This window comes from Dendropsophus ebraccatus, chromosome 8 (assembly GCF_027789765.1).
Source record: "Dendropsophus ebraccatus isolate aDenEbr1 chromosome 8, aDenEbr1.pat, whole genome shotgun sequence".
Lineage (NCBI taxonomy): Eukaryota > Metazoa > Chordata > Amphibia > Anura > Hylidae > Dendropsophus > Dendropsophus ebraccatus.
Genome location: NC_091461.1, coordinates 48,959,274 through 48,974,959, shown reverse-complemented (window position 1 = coordinate 48,974,959; position 15,686 = coordinate 48,959,274). Strand labels below are relative to the sequence as shown.

Below are 15,686 nucleotides of genomic sequence, written 5' to 3'. Positions count from 1 at the left end.
TATATGGAACAGCGAGGATCACATAGGTGTCTTACAATTCCCTAAATCCTCTGAAACTTTAGTGCTGCCAGTGCTGTAGCCTCCTACCAGTCTACCCCTGGTTACAGCCGTGATGTCTGTATGTCACATCATGCTTGCAGTGATGCTGAAGGCTACTGGATCAGAGGGTCTAGAGCAGCAGGGAACCAACGGGTAATTTTCTTTTGAGAAAATTAGTCTGCCTACCTACTAATCATTAGCTAGTGAGCCAATAACCCAATGAGAAGGGTTAGCTGCCACTCATATCATGCACTCCTTATCCTGCACCACTCCCTATTTAAGCAGATTAGTTATAAAAAAAACTACTATGTGCCCTATGTAGGGCTATGTTCCCACTAAGAAACTTTATTAGGGAAAAGCAGCCATCTCATTAAATAGGCAGTAGCTAATAATGATCATGCCCATTATTAGTGGCAAATTTATTTTGCAAGATGGCCACCTTCCTCGATATTTTCCTGAAGTCGGAACATAGCCTAGAAAGGCAGTTGGCTAGTTTTCTACAAACTTGGCTCCCCAGTGACGACTTATTCTAATCTATTGTAGCAGTTGGTATATTAACTTATATTGTAGAAGTGGGAAAGCAACTGGAACATCTAAAGCGTCTAATGACGGCTTGCGTGTATGTATGTGTGTGTGTGTGTGTGTATATATATATAAATATTATTAGTTTTGATATACATGACAGTATACATCAGTTATTGAGGAAAAGTGCCAAGTCAATTGACCCTGCCTATTGTTTGATTGCCTGGAAAAAGCATTGTTACATATTACAAGAAAACAAATCAGTTATTACTCAATGACTTTGTATATCCTAGGATTAAAGCAATATATCAGCATTCAAAAATACAATTTGTATGCATTAAACTATAGTGCCTGGAGGCCTGAATCCCAGCTTATGAAACCTTTTTCACAGGAAAAAAAAACAAAAAAAACTAGCCATCATTCATCTTCAGCAGAGTTCAGCAACTGAGAAATTGTTTAGACATTTTTAAGGATATTTTTTTTTTAAATCTGTTATTGAAGAGGGAAAGTACTGTATGCTACAGTATTAAACGCTTGGTTACATTCATATTTAATCGACACCTCTGAACAAAGCACTGTACAGCGTCGCTGATCGCAGCTCCAAGACAAATTTCAAACTGCTTTTATAACAACATATCCGCAATGGCTTCCACTATTACAGTGATTCATGCAATTCTAAGGAAAATAATTTATATTCAGTACTTACATAGTGCTGTCACCCAACTCTTCATACAGATTATTGGCAGCAGGAGTTGATGGTTTTCCTGCTGGCAATGCCATCTGGATCCTCGCTGTCTTTGCACACTCAGCTTGCCTCCTTTTTGAAGTTAAAAAAAGGAAAAAAAAATAGAATTAGAGGACATACTGAGGGCCTTTAAACATTTAAATTTTACTATACGTTGAGGAATTAGATTTGATTTGTCTTCTGATAAGCCCAAAGTGGAGAATGGCATAACTTGTATCATCGCTGATTGAGTAATAAATATACAAGCCACTGAGAACAGACGCTGGGTGCCCCAAGACACCGTTCTTGGCTGATCACATTACAATAGTAAGAGAACGGTATGACTGTACATGACATTTGCTTCAAAGGAAAAGAAAAAGTTACATTCTTCACTTTCATGATTGAACTGCTTTACTGTTTTAGGGGCCTTGCACCCTGAGTAAAAGAGGCGGAATTTATGAGTTGAGTCCGTGTGGCAGATTCCACTTGTCATTCTGCCCTTCCTATTGCTTCAATTGAAGGAAAAACATTAAGGAGCCTGCATTCAATGACATACGCACTACTGACTGTCTTAAAATGACCTACAGTATATCTGTTGCCACATGTACATTGCATGTCTGGATCATTGCCATAGGTAATGGAGGCTACTCCAGTTATAAATTAGGTTGGAATGTTTGCATTCCCCGTCTGTATTTTATCTGTAATTTTTATTTTACACTATTTTTCATATTAGGCTATGGTATTGATAATGCTGGTCAATTATATAGGAATTTACCATGCAAAACTCAATGGCAAAGACCTACTCATTATAGAATCACATATGTAGCTTGTTGTATGTTCCCTTTGAAACGGAGATTATTATTTTTGATGAGTATTTTGAGGATTGAAGATCCAATTAATTTCTATGGAACAGATGCAAGGCTTACAAGTATGCTATTACTTTACTGAGGTCCAGGTGCATTTGTGCTTAAAAGCAGGAACCATTGTGAAGATAGAACCAATAAATAAGACACTAGCACTCCTGATACTTCTCAGATGCCCAGGTGCTGCAGAACGTGGATTGAAAAAGTACTAATCAATTCATAATGTATTTTATAGCTCTTGTTTAGTAACCTGGTTCCAGCCAGATGAATATTCAAAGGGTAGCTATCATTTAGAACATATTTGAAATGTTATAGCGACGACATTGAGAACTATGCCATTTATTTCTGATCGGCTTTGCTATCCTGTCCTTGAAAAGCTGATTGTCTATGAATGTGTGCGCTTAGCTCTCCTTCAGAAACTAAATGGATCGATTGAGGTCTCGGCATATTTGCAGACACCACATGTGGCCGAAAACATAAGACATAAAAAAAAAAAAAAAAAAAAAAAAAAAATAATAATAATAATAATAATAATGGACAAAATTGCCGACATTTAACGAAAAGGCAGCTAACAGCTATAATCTCAGTATCAGTAAACAGATGTCCAAATCCAACAATGTCCAAAATCAAACTGCCATGCTTTCACCAATAACTGTGCAATGTTGCCCATAATCTTAGGAATATTTTGTGGATCTTGGTAAAGAAATGGGATGTGGTTTCTGCCTCATATATTCCTCTTGGGTCAATTATGGTTACACTGTGACTAAAGTAATGTGAAATTACTGAGCTTTGAGCCAAAATGACTGGCTGCTGTTCTTCTCTGTCCATAAATACTGTTTAACATGACATCACTTTAATAAAGAAGTCAAAGAAAATGGCCACATGTTCAAATTAAATTTAAATGAAACAAACAGCTGTCTTTTTGTTAAACCTGTTTTCCGACCTAAATGACAAAATTAAGTTTTTACAGGGGACACAAGAGTGCTATATACTTACCTGTCCTGCTCCGCTGCAGATGCCGTTTCCCAGTTCACCTGCTTTCCTCTGCTCTCCAGAGCAGGTAAGTATACTGCACTATTGTGTCCCCCTCAGCCCTGGCAGAAGTATAGTTTTGTCATTTATGTCTGACAACCCCTTTAAGTCCTCTACATCATTGTGATATTACTCCATCAATAGTGTTCTTGCTTCATGTCAAATGGGAACTAGAAGGCTAATATAGATTCACCCCTGCGCTAAATGCTTTAAACCTCATTAACGGATTCTGTTCGAGAGTAGTAAACCGAGCTGGACGGTACATTGTATGAATAAGAACAACAGATCCTTGGAGACCTCCATTGACTTTAATGGGACTAGCAGGTGTACATCTGGTATTTGAGATGTTACTGTACTGAACTTTTTTTCTTTTTTTGGGGGGGGAGGGGTTGTCTGGTTATTAAAACAGATTTCGCTATGGAGCTTTAGACACGGATGTGAACACCAGTCAAGCATTTGCTATATTCAGCATTTTGTTTATTAAATGACCAATAGATCGAATTGATACTGTGATTATAGCTGTAAGATGTTTTCCAGCTAAATGTATACAATGTTGTCCATAATGCTTAGTTCCAAATACTGTTTTTTTATGTGTTGCTGGATGAAGCCTACACATTTATTCAGCTCCATCGGGTGGGAGGGCTTGGTATTCTGATGGATGACATAAGGTTGCTTAGCAGTATAAATCTCCTTTAACAATGAGGCAGTAATGAACCAGTTGGAAATAGTTTAATGCAGACAGTTTTATTTTGCCTAGTAAATAGTCTTTAACAGCTTACTGCTGAGACCACTAAACACTCAGTGGTTCCTCACAAGGCAGATAGGTTTAGCAATGTACATTAATGGATCAGCACTACAGTAATATGACAATATCAAAACCTTTCCTCTGCATTGCATATACTGCCAGTTATTTGTGTCTGCATTGCTCATGGCTCTGGATTGTGTGTATTATAGAGTATGTATTTATGCTTCAATACAGAGCTCTGTCTGCAGCCTGTAAAGCCTATTCTGTATGTTCTCTGCAAGACATTGCACCATCTCTGACAGCGAACCATTTAAACATGTATTCTACGCTGTCGCTGACCATTACAGGATAATATATTCTTTAGTAGAAATAACAATTCTTACCTATACAATAGAAACATATGAAAGCCTAACGTATCTTCTTGGAGCATTCTGTGTGTGTCTGTGATTATTATAGGTATAGGAACTCTAGGGCAGATGACCTCAAGCTGCAGTATGTTCATAGAGGAAAGATACAATTACTGATAGTACTAGAACCCGTATCAATGTCTAAGTGCTTAAATGTGGAAATCATATGTAATATTGTTTTCCTCTCTGCCTCTGCAAGGATAAATGTTAAATAACTACATTATTGCAGCAGAAGGATTCCAATCGCTAAGACGTTTCATTGGACTCAGTTTGCCTCATCAAGACGTAGCTTTAGGGTAAGAACCCAAATTGGAAAACAGTCTGTTAGTACAGGGGACACTCTCTTATGGTCTTTTCTCTGCCTTATGGAGACTCCTTAATGGGAAGACTCCTTCATTTCATGCTGCCTGAACCAGGAGACATCAGGTTGTTTCCTGGTGTTTTTTTTTTTGTTCCACCTACATTAATAGATCTGTCCTTCTACAGAAATAGATCTATTCCTATCTATCAAGGTTGGTGGAGTGGGGAGAAGCCTGGATGATTCAGACAGCATGAAAGTGATGACAGGTTCCCTTTAATGGGTAACCCTTCTCTATGAAAAGGAATTGTCTTAATGAGAGACTCCTTTATCCAGGCCTTAGGTAATAGAGCATTTTCAGTGTTTAGACAGATTTGTTGTCCAATTCATGTCGAGAGTAATGGAGGACATGCATAATAACAAGGACTTTTCTCATGAGGTTGATAAATCACATTGTATGGTATTAATCTAATTATTGCCTTTACTAATTCGTACTGTTTAAACTCCATTGTGCACACTGCCATTATTGAAATGTTATACATTTATTACCATGGGACGCTAACCCTAAAGTAAAACGAATATACTGTACCTTTATTAAATTAACTATACTTTTTATATTTCTATAGTACTATACAGTCAGTTGCAGCAGCAAGGAGCAACATGGTCTCTCACGCTCAAACTTGCTACAAACTTTTGCAATGGGAACTTCAAGGTTGCCCCAGCTTTGTTTCTCTTTGCTCCTGTAGTTAGTGCTTGCTCTGCAGAGGCTGCAATGCACACAGTGCTACTGACAGCCAACCTCCCGTCATATACTATGTATTGCAATGCATTAGAATATACATTACACAGGGGGAGGCTCTGTATGGGCAGCAACAGCACTTGATCAGAGCAGAAGAGTGGAGAAAAGGGTTTGGGCAGCCCTTTAGTTACCAACAAAAATGCTAGGGGCAACAGAGAGGTCAGTGTCACCCCTTACTTCTGCCACTCAACATATAATAGTATATAAAAAAAATTATTTTAATAAAATTGTATCCCAAAGTAATAGAACTTTATTATGGCAATGTATACTTTTTAGAGTGCCTTTTTAAAAGCTGTGCTTTCCTGCTTCATGGAACATTACTCAACCAATTAAAAGGAATTTATACTTTTTTGTAAAGGGAAATAAACAAGGTTAGAAGACTCTAACTTGCTGTTATATTCCCATAGTGCTGGGGATGCTGAGAATAAAAATATTTTTCTTACCTTGGTGCACTGGGGATAGGAATATAGCCCTCAGTGCACCAATTCTTCCCAGCCATCCATTGCCTCGTAATGAATATTAGGACAGTGCTGTGTAGTAACATCACTGAATATCCAGTCCCCCATATTTTATGATTGTTTCTTTGGCTTATTGTATCACTGCCTTCACTTTAGATGTTATTGTTACTCTTGCTGCCAAGGTATTTGTTTTGTTCTACATTTTTTTCTTTTTGATGTATAGTATTTTTTTTCCCTTTTCTAACCTTCCCATTTAGTTTATACTGCATAAAATTTTACAGCTGAATGGAAACAACCAACATCTTTTGTCATAATTCTGTCTCAAGAATCTTTTCCCTTGTTTCAATAGACAAATTGCTCATCATTGCCGTCTTTTGTTTCAGTTAGCCCAGCGCCAAAGTTTACTCTTTACTAGAGATGAGCGAATTGGGTTCGGGTTCGAGTCCATCCGAACCCGAACTTTCGGCCTTTGATTAGCGTTAGTGGAGGCTGCTGAAGTTGGATAAAGCTCTAAGGTTGTCTGGAAAACATGGATACAGCCAATGACTATATCCATGTTTTCCACATAGCCTTAGGGCTTTATCCAACTTCAGCAGCCACCGCTAATCAAATGCCGAAAGTTCGGGTTCGAATCGACTCGAGCATGCTCCAGGTTCGCTCATCTCTACTCTTTACCTGTAGCCCAGTTTGCTAACTTGTGCAGGAATTTGTCTTAGAAATGCAGATTACAAAGAGATGGCATTTTTTTTCTCAGCATTTTTTCTCAGCATGGAAAACATAGGTTGGATGACTCTAATTCTTATAATCTGATAATATGCATATATTATATTTAATCCATATTGTACATAAAGTACAATTCAGCAATTAATCAAAATCCGAGATGCACTGCCTTCAATCCCTGAATAAAATGCTTTATCAGCCAGAATAGATGTCAGCATATAATTGTACAATGTTAATACATAAATGGATTTCACACTGTTAAGAAGATAATTTACTTACTCTTTAAACCTGGTCCACAGGTTGATGGAACATAGGGGAGAAGAAAAAAAAAAAAAAGAAAATATGTTAGAAATTAGAAAAGTTTCTTACTGCATCATTAACATTCACAAGACTTTCTTATCAAATGACTTAGGTAATGACATTCTAATAACGAAAATCTTTTAATGGGTACAATTAATGTAATACCCTTTGCAAAATCATTATCAGCCTTGTAGAATCTAGTGTAGCAATAAATTACATTGAAGAAAAGATGTCTTAGGATAAACAGGCCTACTGTATGTCAAGTACAGCTCCCACGTCTTTTGTGGCCTGAATTATACTCAAAAAGTCAGTTATTAAGGCATAAAGCAATCTATTTTTTTTTTGTTATAATTGTAGCAGCTTTATGGTTCAGCCTACTTGAAGCAAATTAAGGCGGCCTTGCATAATGGCGAAGCACAATTACACTCTTGGCTGAATACAATGTGATGTGTCCTGCCATGGATTCCTAATACGTTTTCATAATCGGCTTCTTGCTTTGACTTGCACACTGAATTTGTAAAGTCACTTCTTTTTATAATAAGAGTTATTGTGCTTGGGTAACATTCAGCTGATTACAGAAAGCTAAGGCTCTGCAGCTAATGGCAGGCCAGCTCAAGTGAAATATATGGAGTGAAAATGCAATTAACGCATCTATTTAATCAAATACATTAGGAGTGTAATTCATTGCAAAAGAGATTAAGCAAGCTATCCATGACCAAGTTCCAGCTCGGATAATAATGTTACATGTCAAATACCAACAGTTTAATGTAGCTAAGAACCCACCTGGGGTCTAGAGTTACACAGCTAAAGTGGACTCGATGCAAGTTTTATGCAAAAGTCCTGTTGCCACTACAAAAATGCTGGGATGAAGCATATGGTTTCATTTATCAATCTTACACGTTCCTTGCATGGTCCGTAAATATGGACAAAGTGCTATGGAACAGAATTAAGAGTTCCTGGCATCATTATTCATGATAATGCCGGGAGCTCCACAACTGTTTAATCTTCCACTATTGTCAGTAGAGTAGTAAAGATTTAAACAGCTTAGGAGCTCCTGGCATCATATTGAATGATGATGCTGGGAACTCCGAAGCCTGTTCTGTAGCACATTGTCTGTAATTATGGATTGTGCATGAAACGTGTGAATGCCCCTTATATCAGTTCTTTAGAAGATCATGGAGCATGGAGTACATTTTCTTCTTTTCTTTTTTTCATAGTAGATTTTTAAAATTGTGATTATTTTGCTTGAGCAGCTGATACATATTACAACTATAGATGAGAGTAACTTAAGCATGCTTGAATGAAGTCATTTGCCATTTGAATACTGGTTTGATTACGGAAGAACTTGGATGCAGCCCTAGGGAGTCTGGGACAATGTGGCTACAGAAGGGTAAACTAAACCGATTTGCTGCTAAAATCACTTGGCAAATCTGCAGTAGATTGCAGTACTATCAAAGTCAATGTGGATCTCATCTTCACGTAATGGAAATTTTCTTGACAGAAATTGACATGTGGTGCGGATTTGCAGCATGTTAATTTATTGAGTTGATTTTCTCAATAAAGTCAATGGGGAGGGTGCAAAATCTGCAAATCTAGAAAGAACATTTGCATTTTTCTGCCTTTTTGTGCAGCAGATCAGTCTATTGTGTGTTTACCCTAAAGAGCCAGTAGTCTGGAGAGGACCTTTGCCAATATAGTAAACTGGAGCTATGGTGGTGCTGTGTTTTGTGTGTGTGTCACCTTTCATTGCAGTTTTCTGGTGATAGTAATAAGATTACTGAAGATATGGCTACAGAATAGGATATGTCACCTTATTATTAGGCTTGGTGGCTGGATAGAAAACTGCATTTTAGATTTTTTTTTTAAGAGGTAATAACATGGAAAATAACAATAAATAAAAAAAAAAAATCACCAAATTCATTTCGAAATACTAAGCCCCATTTAGATGACACTCAAAGCCCACTAAAATGGGGTCTGGAAAATGTCATTTGTGACCCCTGTTAACAATTTAGTTGAGCTAAGTTAGATCATATGAAGCAGGCTATTTCCTAAATAACAGTGACAGCGCCGTTTCTTAGAAGTCCACTTTTTCTGATCTTGATTGATGCAGTTGGGACAATCTAGTTTAACCCTGATTTAACATCAGGTTCCATTATGTTCTCTTTAAATGTTTCATACTACCTCAAAGTCAACTTTCTATGGTTGATCCAATATAACAAAAAAAAAATAAAATAAATAATAGTAATGATAATAATAAAAATAAGGCTGGGTTCACACTACATTTTTGCAATTTTGTTTTCATATGTTTTTTTGCAAAAAGAAAAGAATGAAAAAAATGGATGCATTTGTGTGCATCCGTTTTAATCCATTTTCCATTGACTTTCATTATTAAAAAAAGGATCAAAACAGATTCTTTTTTTTTTCATACACGAAAACATAGTCAACCTCATTTTTCAGTCCGTTAAAAAGAAACAGATCCTTTTTTTTTTTTTTCTTATAATGAAAGTCAATGGAATAACTGATCTAAACGGATGCACACAGATGCATCCGTTTTTTGCAACAACAAAAAAAGGTGGGGGAAAAAAAAACAGATTGCAAAAACGTAGTGTGAACCAGCCTAAACTATCAAAATATAAATATGCAGATGTTTCCAAATAAACATATTTTTAGGCTGCATTATCATGGTTGTGTAATTTCCTATATTCATGGTAATTTAGTTACTTACCCTAGTTATCTTGTTCATATTTGGGAACAGTACAATAATATAATGCGACTGGTACTGTATTCTGTAGCCACTCTCATGCACAGTGTGAGATGTAGAGTGATTAGGGCCCATGAAAGGTCATGTAAGAACATTTTGCACGTAGTGTAAATTGTTCCTATTTGGTGGGATATTAACATTTTCCCTAAGGGCACATTCTAGAAAGCCATTTTTCCACTTGGCGTACTGTATATGTGAAACGAGACACCAGAGTCTTTAAGTATTTATGGAGCAGCTATAAAAGACATCATAACCCTTTATTGGTTGGGTTAGTTATCTGATGATGAACTTACAGTCATCTTTTCTTGGTATATTGTGAAGAAAAGCTATAATGCCATTACAGAGCAGGAATGGGGAACCTGGGGCCCTCCCGCTGTTGTGAAACTACAGTTCCCAGTAGGCCTGGACAAAGCTTTGGCTGTCAATGTACTGTATGATGGGAATTGTAGATTTTTAAAAGCTGGAGGTCTATGGCTTCCCATCCCTGTTAAAGAGGTTCAAAGCCCCAATACAAAATATTCAAAGTGGTTATCCAGAAACAGCACCCTCTTGTCCTCTGGTTGTTGTTTTGAATCTCAGTTCCATTAAAGGAGAACTCTGAGCTGGGGTGATTTTTGGGCTGGGGAGGGGGACGATGAAAGAAGTATCTTGCTCTTACCTTCCCCACTCCAGCATTGATGCCGGTATCCCAGCCATTTTTAGGTCTGAATGAGGACCTGGGATGTTACATGTTAGGCCTGCTCAGCCAGTCAGCGGCCGTGATGGAACCCTAATATGGCCGTCGACTGGCTGAGCAGGCCTGGCACACCACAACCGAGGTTCCCGCTCAAGCACAGCCAAAAATCACCCCAGCCTGGAGTTCTCCTTTAAAGGAGGTAGCTTGTAATGCTACTTAAAACCGCATTCACAGGGGACTTCACAAAGCGAGTCTTACCGCGAAATTCACTGCAATATGCGTTACAGTTATGCTCTACGGCTGTGCATTGTGCATTCTGTAGCCACATTCTACTTAAAGGGGTATTGCACAGGTATGGCGCAGGTACAGCATGTGATCTTCAGCTCTATTCATTCCTATGGAGCCAATGGAAAGAGCTGAACACAGCACTCTTCCAACGTACTCAGCTCTTTCTGTCGCTTTGTAGGGATGAATAGAGCCATGGATCACATGTCGTACCTATGGCTTTATTATTAACAGAGCCGGTGGGGCTCTATAAAGAGATTGTGGGGGGAACAGAGGTCAGACCACAACGATCCCCCAACTTTTCCTTATCCTGTGGATAGGGGAAAAGTGATTTTTTTCCTGGAATATCCCTTTAACTAATCATCTTCTGGGCCTTTAAACAAGAAAATACATTACTTGCCCACGCTCCTGTCTGCTTCTCCAGCTCCCGGGTCATTGATGTCCCGCTCAACCAATCAGTGCTCAGTCCTGCTGTAACACACAGAATGGCTGAGTGGAACAGATTTTGAATGCAGAGCAATAGGGCATAACTGTACCACATATCACAGTGTATTTCACAGCAAGACTCAGAGTGTGAAATCCGCTGTAAATACAGTACATGTGAAGGCAGCCTGAAGAGAGATGTGGTATTATGTGTAAAAAAAGTGATTTTTTTTTTCCCCCTTCACAATCCAGCTTCAAATCTGCCATTAAAATCAATGTCTCTGGGGTTTAAAGGGGTATGCACCCCAAAATGCATTGAGTGTGGGGAGCCTAATAAAGAACTTGTTGCTGATTTCTACAGATCTGCGCTTTATCTGATTGCACTGTGCAGTTCCCCCCTTGCTCTTATACGACCTCACACCTTTCTCATCTCCCAATAAAACCAAATTGCAGAATTCCTTTTAAAGAGTACTGCAGAGAAGCACATGAGCAAGATCTTCGCCTGTTTCCCATACCCTAATAAAGAGGTTTCACATATGTGCTGTAATAATAACCATCTACTTACTGTTTGTAGCTGACCATCACAATTAATATGGCTGGTATACAGCAGAGGATGATAATTATAGCCAGCGCAAGCAAAGCTCCTTCTGTGTAGCCTACAGCTTGAGCTTGCTTCTTAACATTGGCTACCACATCCGGGGTCCGAATCTCCAAAATACGTCCTCCAAGGCCAATGTGGTTCTGGAATTCTTTATTTATGTCAAGAACTTTACCATCTAGAAATCTGTATATGCAAAACAAAATAGAAAACTGTTAGATTTATTGTACATAACTTTTTATTGTATTCATATTTTACTCTTAAATGTCATCTCTACCCTTTGCTGAGCAGAAACAATACAATATGACATTGCACATGACTGATTTACTCCTCACTTGAGAATACTGATCTGGCCACTAGATGTCACTGCAGCACAGACAAATACTTCAACTCAAGCCCAATTATAGAAAGCTGCATGTTCTTAATTACTAATAATCTCCAAATGACATGTAGGCCTCGGAGATATACTAAACATTTTTTTACATATTTTTTTTAATTTTAAAGAAATTTCTAAAACGTATACAATCTTGCATTTAAATGCGGAAGAAAGTCAACTGAGGATGGAAAGAACACAGCTCTTGTGAATAAAAGAACCAGAGCAGCTGTGAGCTGATACAACATGCAGACCCTGACACACCATTAGATATTCCAACTTGAAGATGTCTTCCTTTTTAAGAATAAACCAAGCAGTTGTGTTTGGTTAGTTTTAGTTCCCTTACATGGATGTGTGATCTCAGGTCATCTTTCTTCTTTTGCATATTGTAAAGAGAGATTCATCTACGCATAGAATCTCACGACTGCAGTTTGATTTGCAGGTTACTGCAACATTGATAGAGATTTGCTAAGGAAAACGTGCCGGATCTATGGCTCAGATTGCACAAACAAGACTTTTATATGTGCTGTGCGCAAGATTTGTTTGGGAGCTTTTTACAACTCACTAGATGTAGACCTAAAATGCATCAGATTTATATGGCGTGCACCGCGCACCATTGTTTTAACCCAAAATGTTAGTTAGAATGAAATTGTCAGCTAGAAAATATGTCTCCAACTGCTTACATGGCAACATAGCTATAGTATGTAAGTTGTGAGACTATGCATACCTATATATACAGCATTCAGTAAGTTATAATTGTGTGAAGGCCCTATTCCACAGGACCATTATCGTCCGTAATCGTTCATGTCAGCTGATTGTTGCAGTCGTTTGTCTTTCAAACATGTTGAAAAACAAACGACTGATATAGGAGCAATCTGCTGCCGTCGCTCCATGGAATAGGAGCGGTGGCAGCAGACCGCTCGCAGCTCCCCACGGCTCCTCCTACACTCACCCAATTGCTGCCGCCGCGTGTAATAGTGGTGGCAGCGAGTGAGGAACAAGGAGCAAACAAGCGCTGACAGCGCTCACTTGCTCCTCTCAGTCGGCCCGTGTAATAGGGCCTTAAGGCTGCAGTCACCTAAGAAAATGCTATAAATCACTGCTCTTAAGTATTGCAGCAGCATGGCCAGAACACTGAATAGTAGAAAATCCGCCTAGAGCATTTCTAATGATGAGGAGGGCGGGGAGGAGGGACAGAGAGGTTGTGCCAGCCTAATGCATACACAATCTAGGCCACGGCCGTTTGGCACAGGGATGCCAGTTTAAAATTTGTTTTTTAGGACAATAACTGCATCACCTGCCAAACAGACCCCAGGACAGATCTTGGATTAAAAGCAGCTATCCAAAGGTACAAGTGGTTTGGGGGGGTCAGATTGTGGGTACAGAGTTGCTTTAAAACTGCAATAAAAAAAAAAACTTTTTTTAGGTGATTGCAGTTAGACAACTACAGTAAAAGTATAGATAGTCTCACAGCTTACATAGTTATCAAAAATCAAAGAAAATGGGTAAAAAGGCATTCACTGTTAAACAAGTAGCTTTATTTTCCTTTATTTTCGAATCTCTAAAACATCTGTGCAGAATGTAATTACGTTTGCATGACAGCTGTTTTGCACGGAAACCGTCCGTAGAAGCACGGTTTCCGTGTGAAACCGCTATCACGCAATCAGCTAGGCACAGGCATCCCCGCATGCTGCACCACTCTGCACGCATGTTTTATAGATTTGAAAATAAAGCTACTTTTTTTAACGGCGAGTGCCTTCTTACCCATTTTCTTAGATTTTTGTTTACTGTGGCTGCTATCATTACATCTATAAGAGTGAGCACCCCAAACCATTTGCCATTCAACTCCTTGCCTGAAGAAATATTCCCAGCATACCAGTAGTGCCAATCGTTGTGTCTGAACTTTACATGATTACATAGATATGTAGCCATGTAAGCAGTGTTAGGGTATATTCACACCGAGCAATTCTTGTGGAATTTCGTGCAGATTCCGCATCAAAATGTGCACGGAATCCGCTCGAAATTCCGCCAGTAAAAAAATAGCAGTATTGGTTCAAATAGGGTTCTATTAGATTTCTGTGCATTAGTGTACAAGGCGGAAACCACATGTCAATTATTTGGGCGGATACCCCTTTGAAGGGGTATTCAGTTGAAGAAAAAAAAAGTCTGTTTGGATAGATAGATAGATAGATAGATAGATAGATAGATAGATAGATAGATAGAGTTATTGTAAAGAGAGGTGCTTCTAAGATGAAAGCCAATCCCTTGCCAAGACAGGATACCACTGTGGCTGAGTGGACAGGTCCTCTCTGTTCCAGCCTCATGTCTCAAAAGCAGGGAGAAGAGATGAACTGCAGAGGACTTATGTACATAAAAAAAAAAAAAGATTTTTTTTAATACCCAGGATAGTCACTAATCAGCTGTTCGGCATTGCACTACACAGTGAATGGAGTCTGTCTACTTTCATTGTGTAGCAGTAGACGCCTGTAACTGCAGTTTAGCTTCTATTCATTTGAACCTGAGCTGCAGTTAAACATCACCAGCGCTACGCAATGAACGGTCACAGACTCCGTTCACCGTGTAGTGCAGTGTTGAAAAGTTAATCTGTGCAGATGTTGAGTGTCTGCACTTTGCAATTGGCGGCTGATGAACTATTCTATTGATAGCTCATTGCTACATTTTGTCTAAAAAAAAAAAAAAAACACTTTAACAACTGTGTACTTATTATGGGTGCACTAAATGGAAAAAGGGGTTTTCCTATCATATAAAGTTATGGCATATCATTAGTATAGTTTGGGGGGGCAACTTCTGAAACCATATTCCTTCCAACAATTCTATTCTCACACTTTTTTCAGGGTTGACCTAATTGCTTACCAAAAGGGATTAAATGGATTGTTTGTTGTATTCTTTATGATGTAATACCACTTTTATTGTTCATTTCAGTGGTTTTAGTGCCCTTCTTACTGTGCTGCCAGCTTCACCTCTGTATTTGTTGGGACACAAGCAGAGAGTCCTCCTGGTTCTTTGTGTCAACTTTCTATGTTGGAACTAATTCAGAAGTGGAGGTGCTGGGACCAGGAGATTACTGTTATCTGAAGCAATCTCATGTCAAACGTTAATGATCGCATCAGGTCTCACTCCTGAGACCCAGTGAGGTCCCAGTGGCTGGCAATCAGATCCAACTTGTTTGCTTAAAGGAGAAGTTGGACTTCCCATTTAATAGCAATCTATAAAGCAAACAAGTTGATAGCCAGCCATGGGGAGATGCACAATGCCGCACACGCCCCCGGCTCTATCTCTGAAGATCTGATGACATGTCAAACATTACTACAAATCACAGTAACATTTATAGTACATTAGTAGAATTCAATAATCTACATGTCATAAAAAAATAAAACATTTTACTGCTATTTAACTCCCAAGGGTTTTCATTTTTGAGACATTGCGTGGGCACAATTTTTAGCAGCATGCTTCAATGCTACACCAAGTGATTACTATTACTGCTGTCGAATAACTAAACAGCCTATATTTAAAAATTTAAATGGGTTAAAATGATTCGCACTACTTATTATTCACAAAGACCAAGAAAGCGTTAATAATAATTAGTTCTTGTAATAAGTTTTTCGAGGACTAGCTTCATATTTTCACTATTTATTGCACATT

At 38.5% G+C, this 15,686-nt stretch overlaps 1 protein-coding gene across 1 annotated transcript in view; it reads right to left on the bottom strand.

Moving 5' to 3' along the window:
• PCDH15 (protocadherin related 15) overlaps positions 1-15,686 on the bottom strand; it is a 796,162-nt gene that overhangs the window by 55,809 nt on the left and 724,667 nt on the right. The window contains exons 29-30 of the mRNA XM_069981835.1: positions 11,618-11,836; positions 1,268-1,378 (exon numbers count right to left, since the gene is read on the bottom strand). Of these exons, the coding sequence (XP_069837936.1) occupies positions 1,268-1,378; positions 11,618-11,836 (330 nt within the window). The remainder of the gene's footprint in view (positions 1-1,267; positions 1,379-11,617; positions 11,837-15,686) is intronic.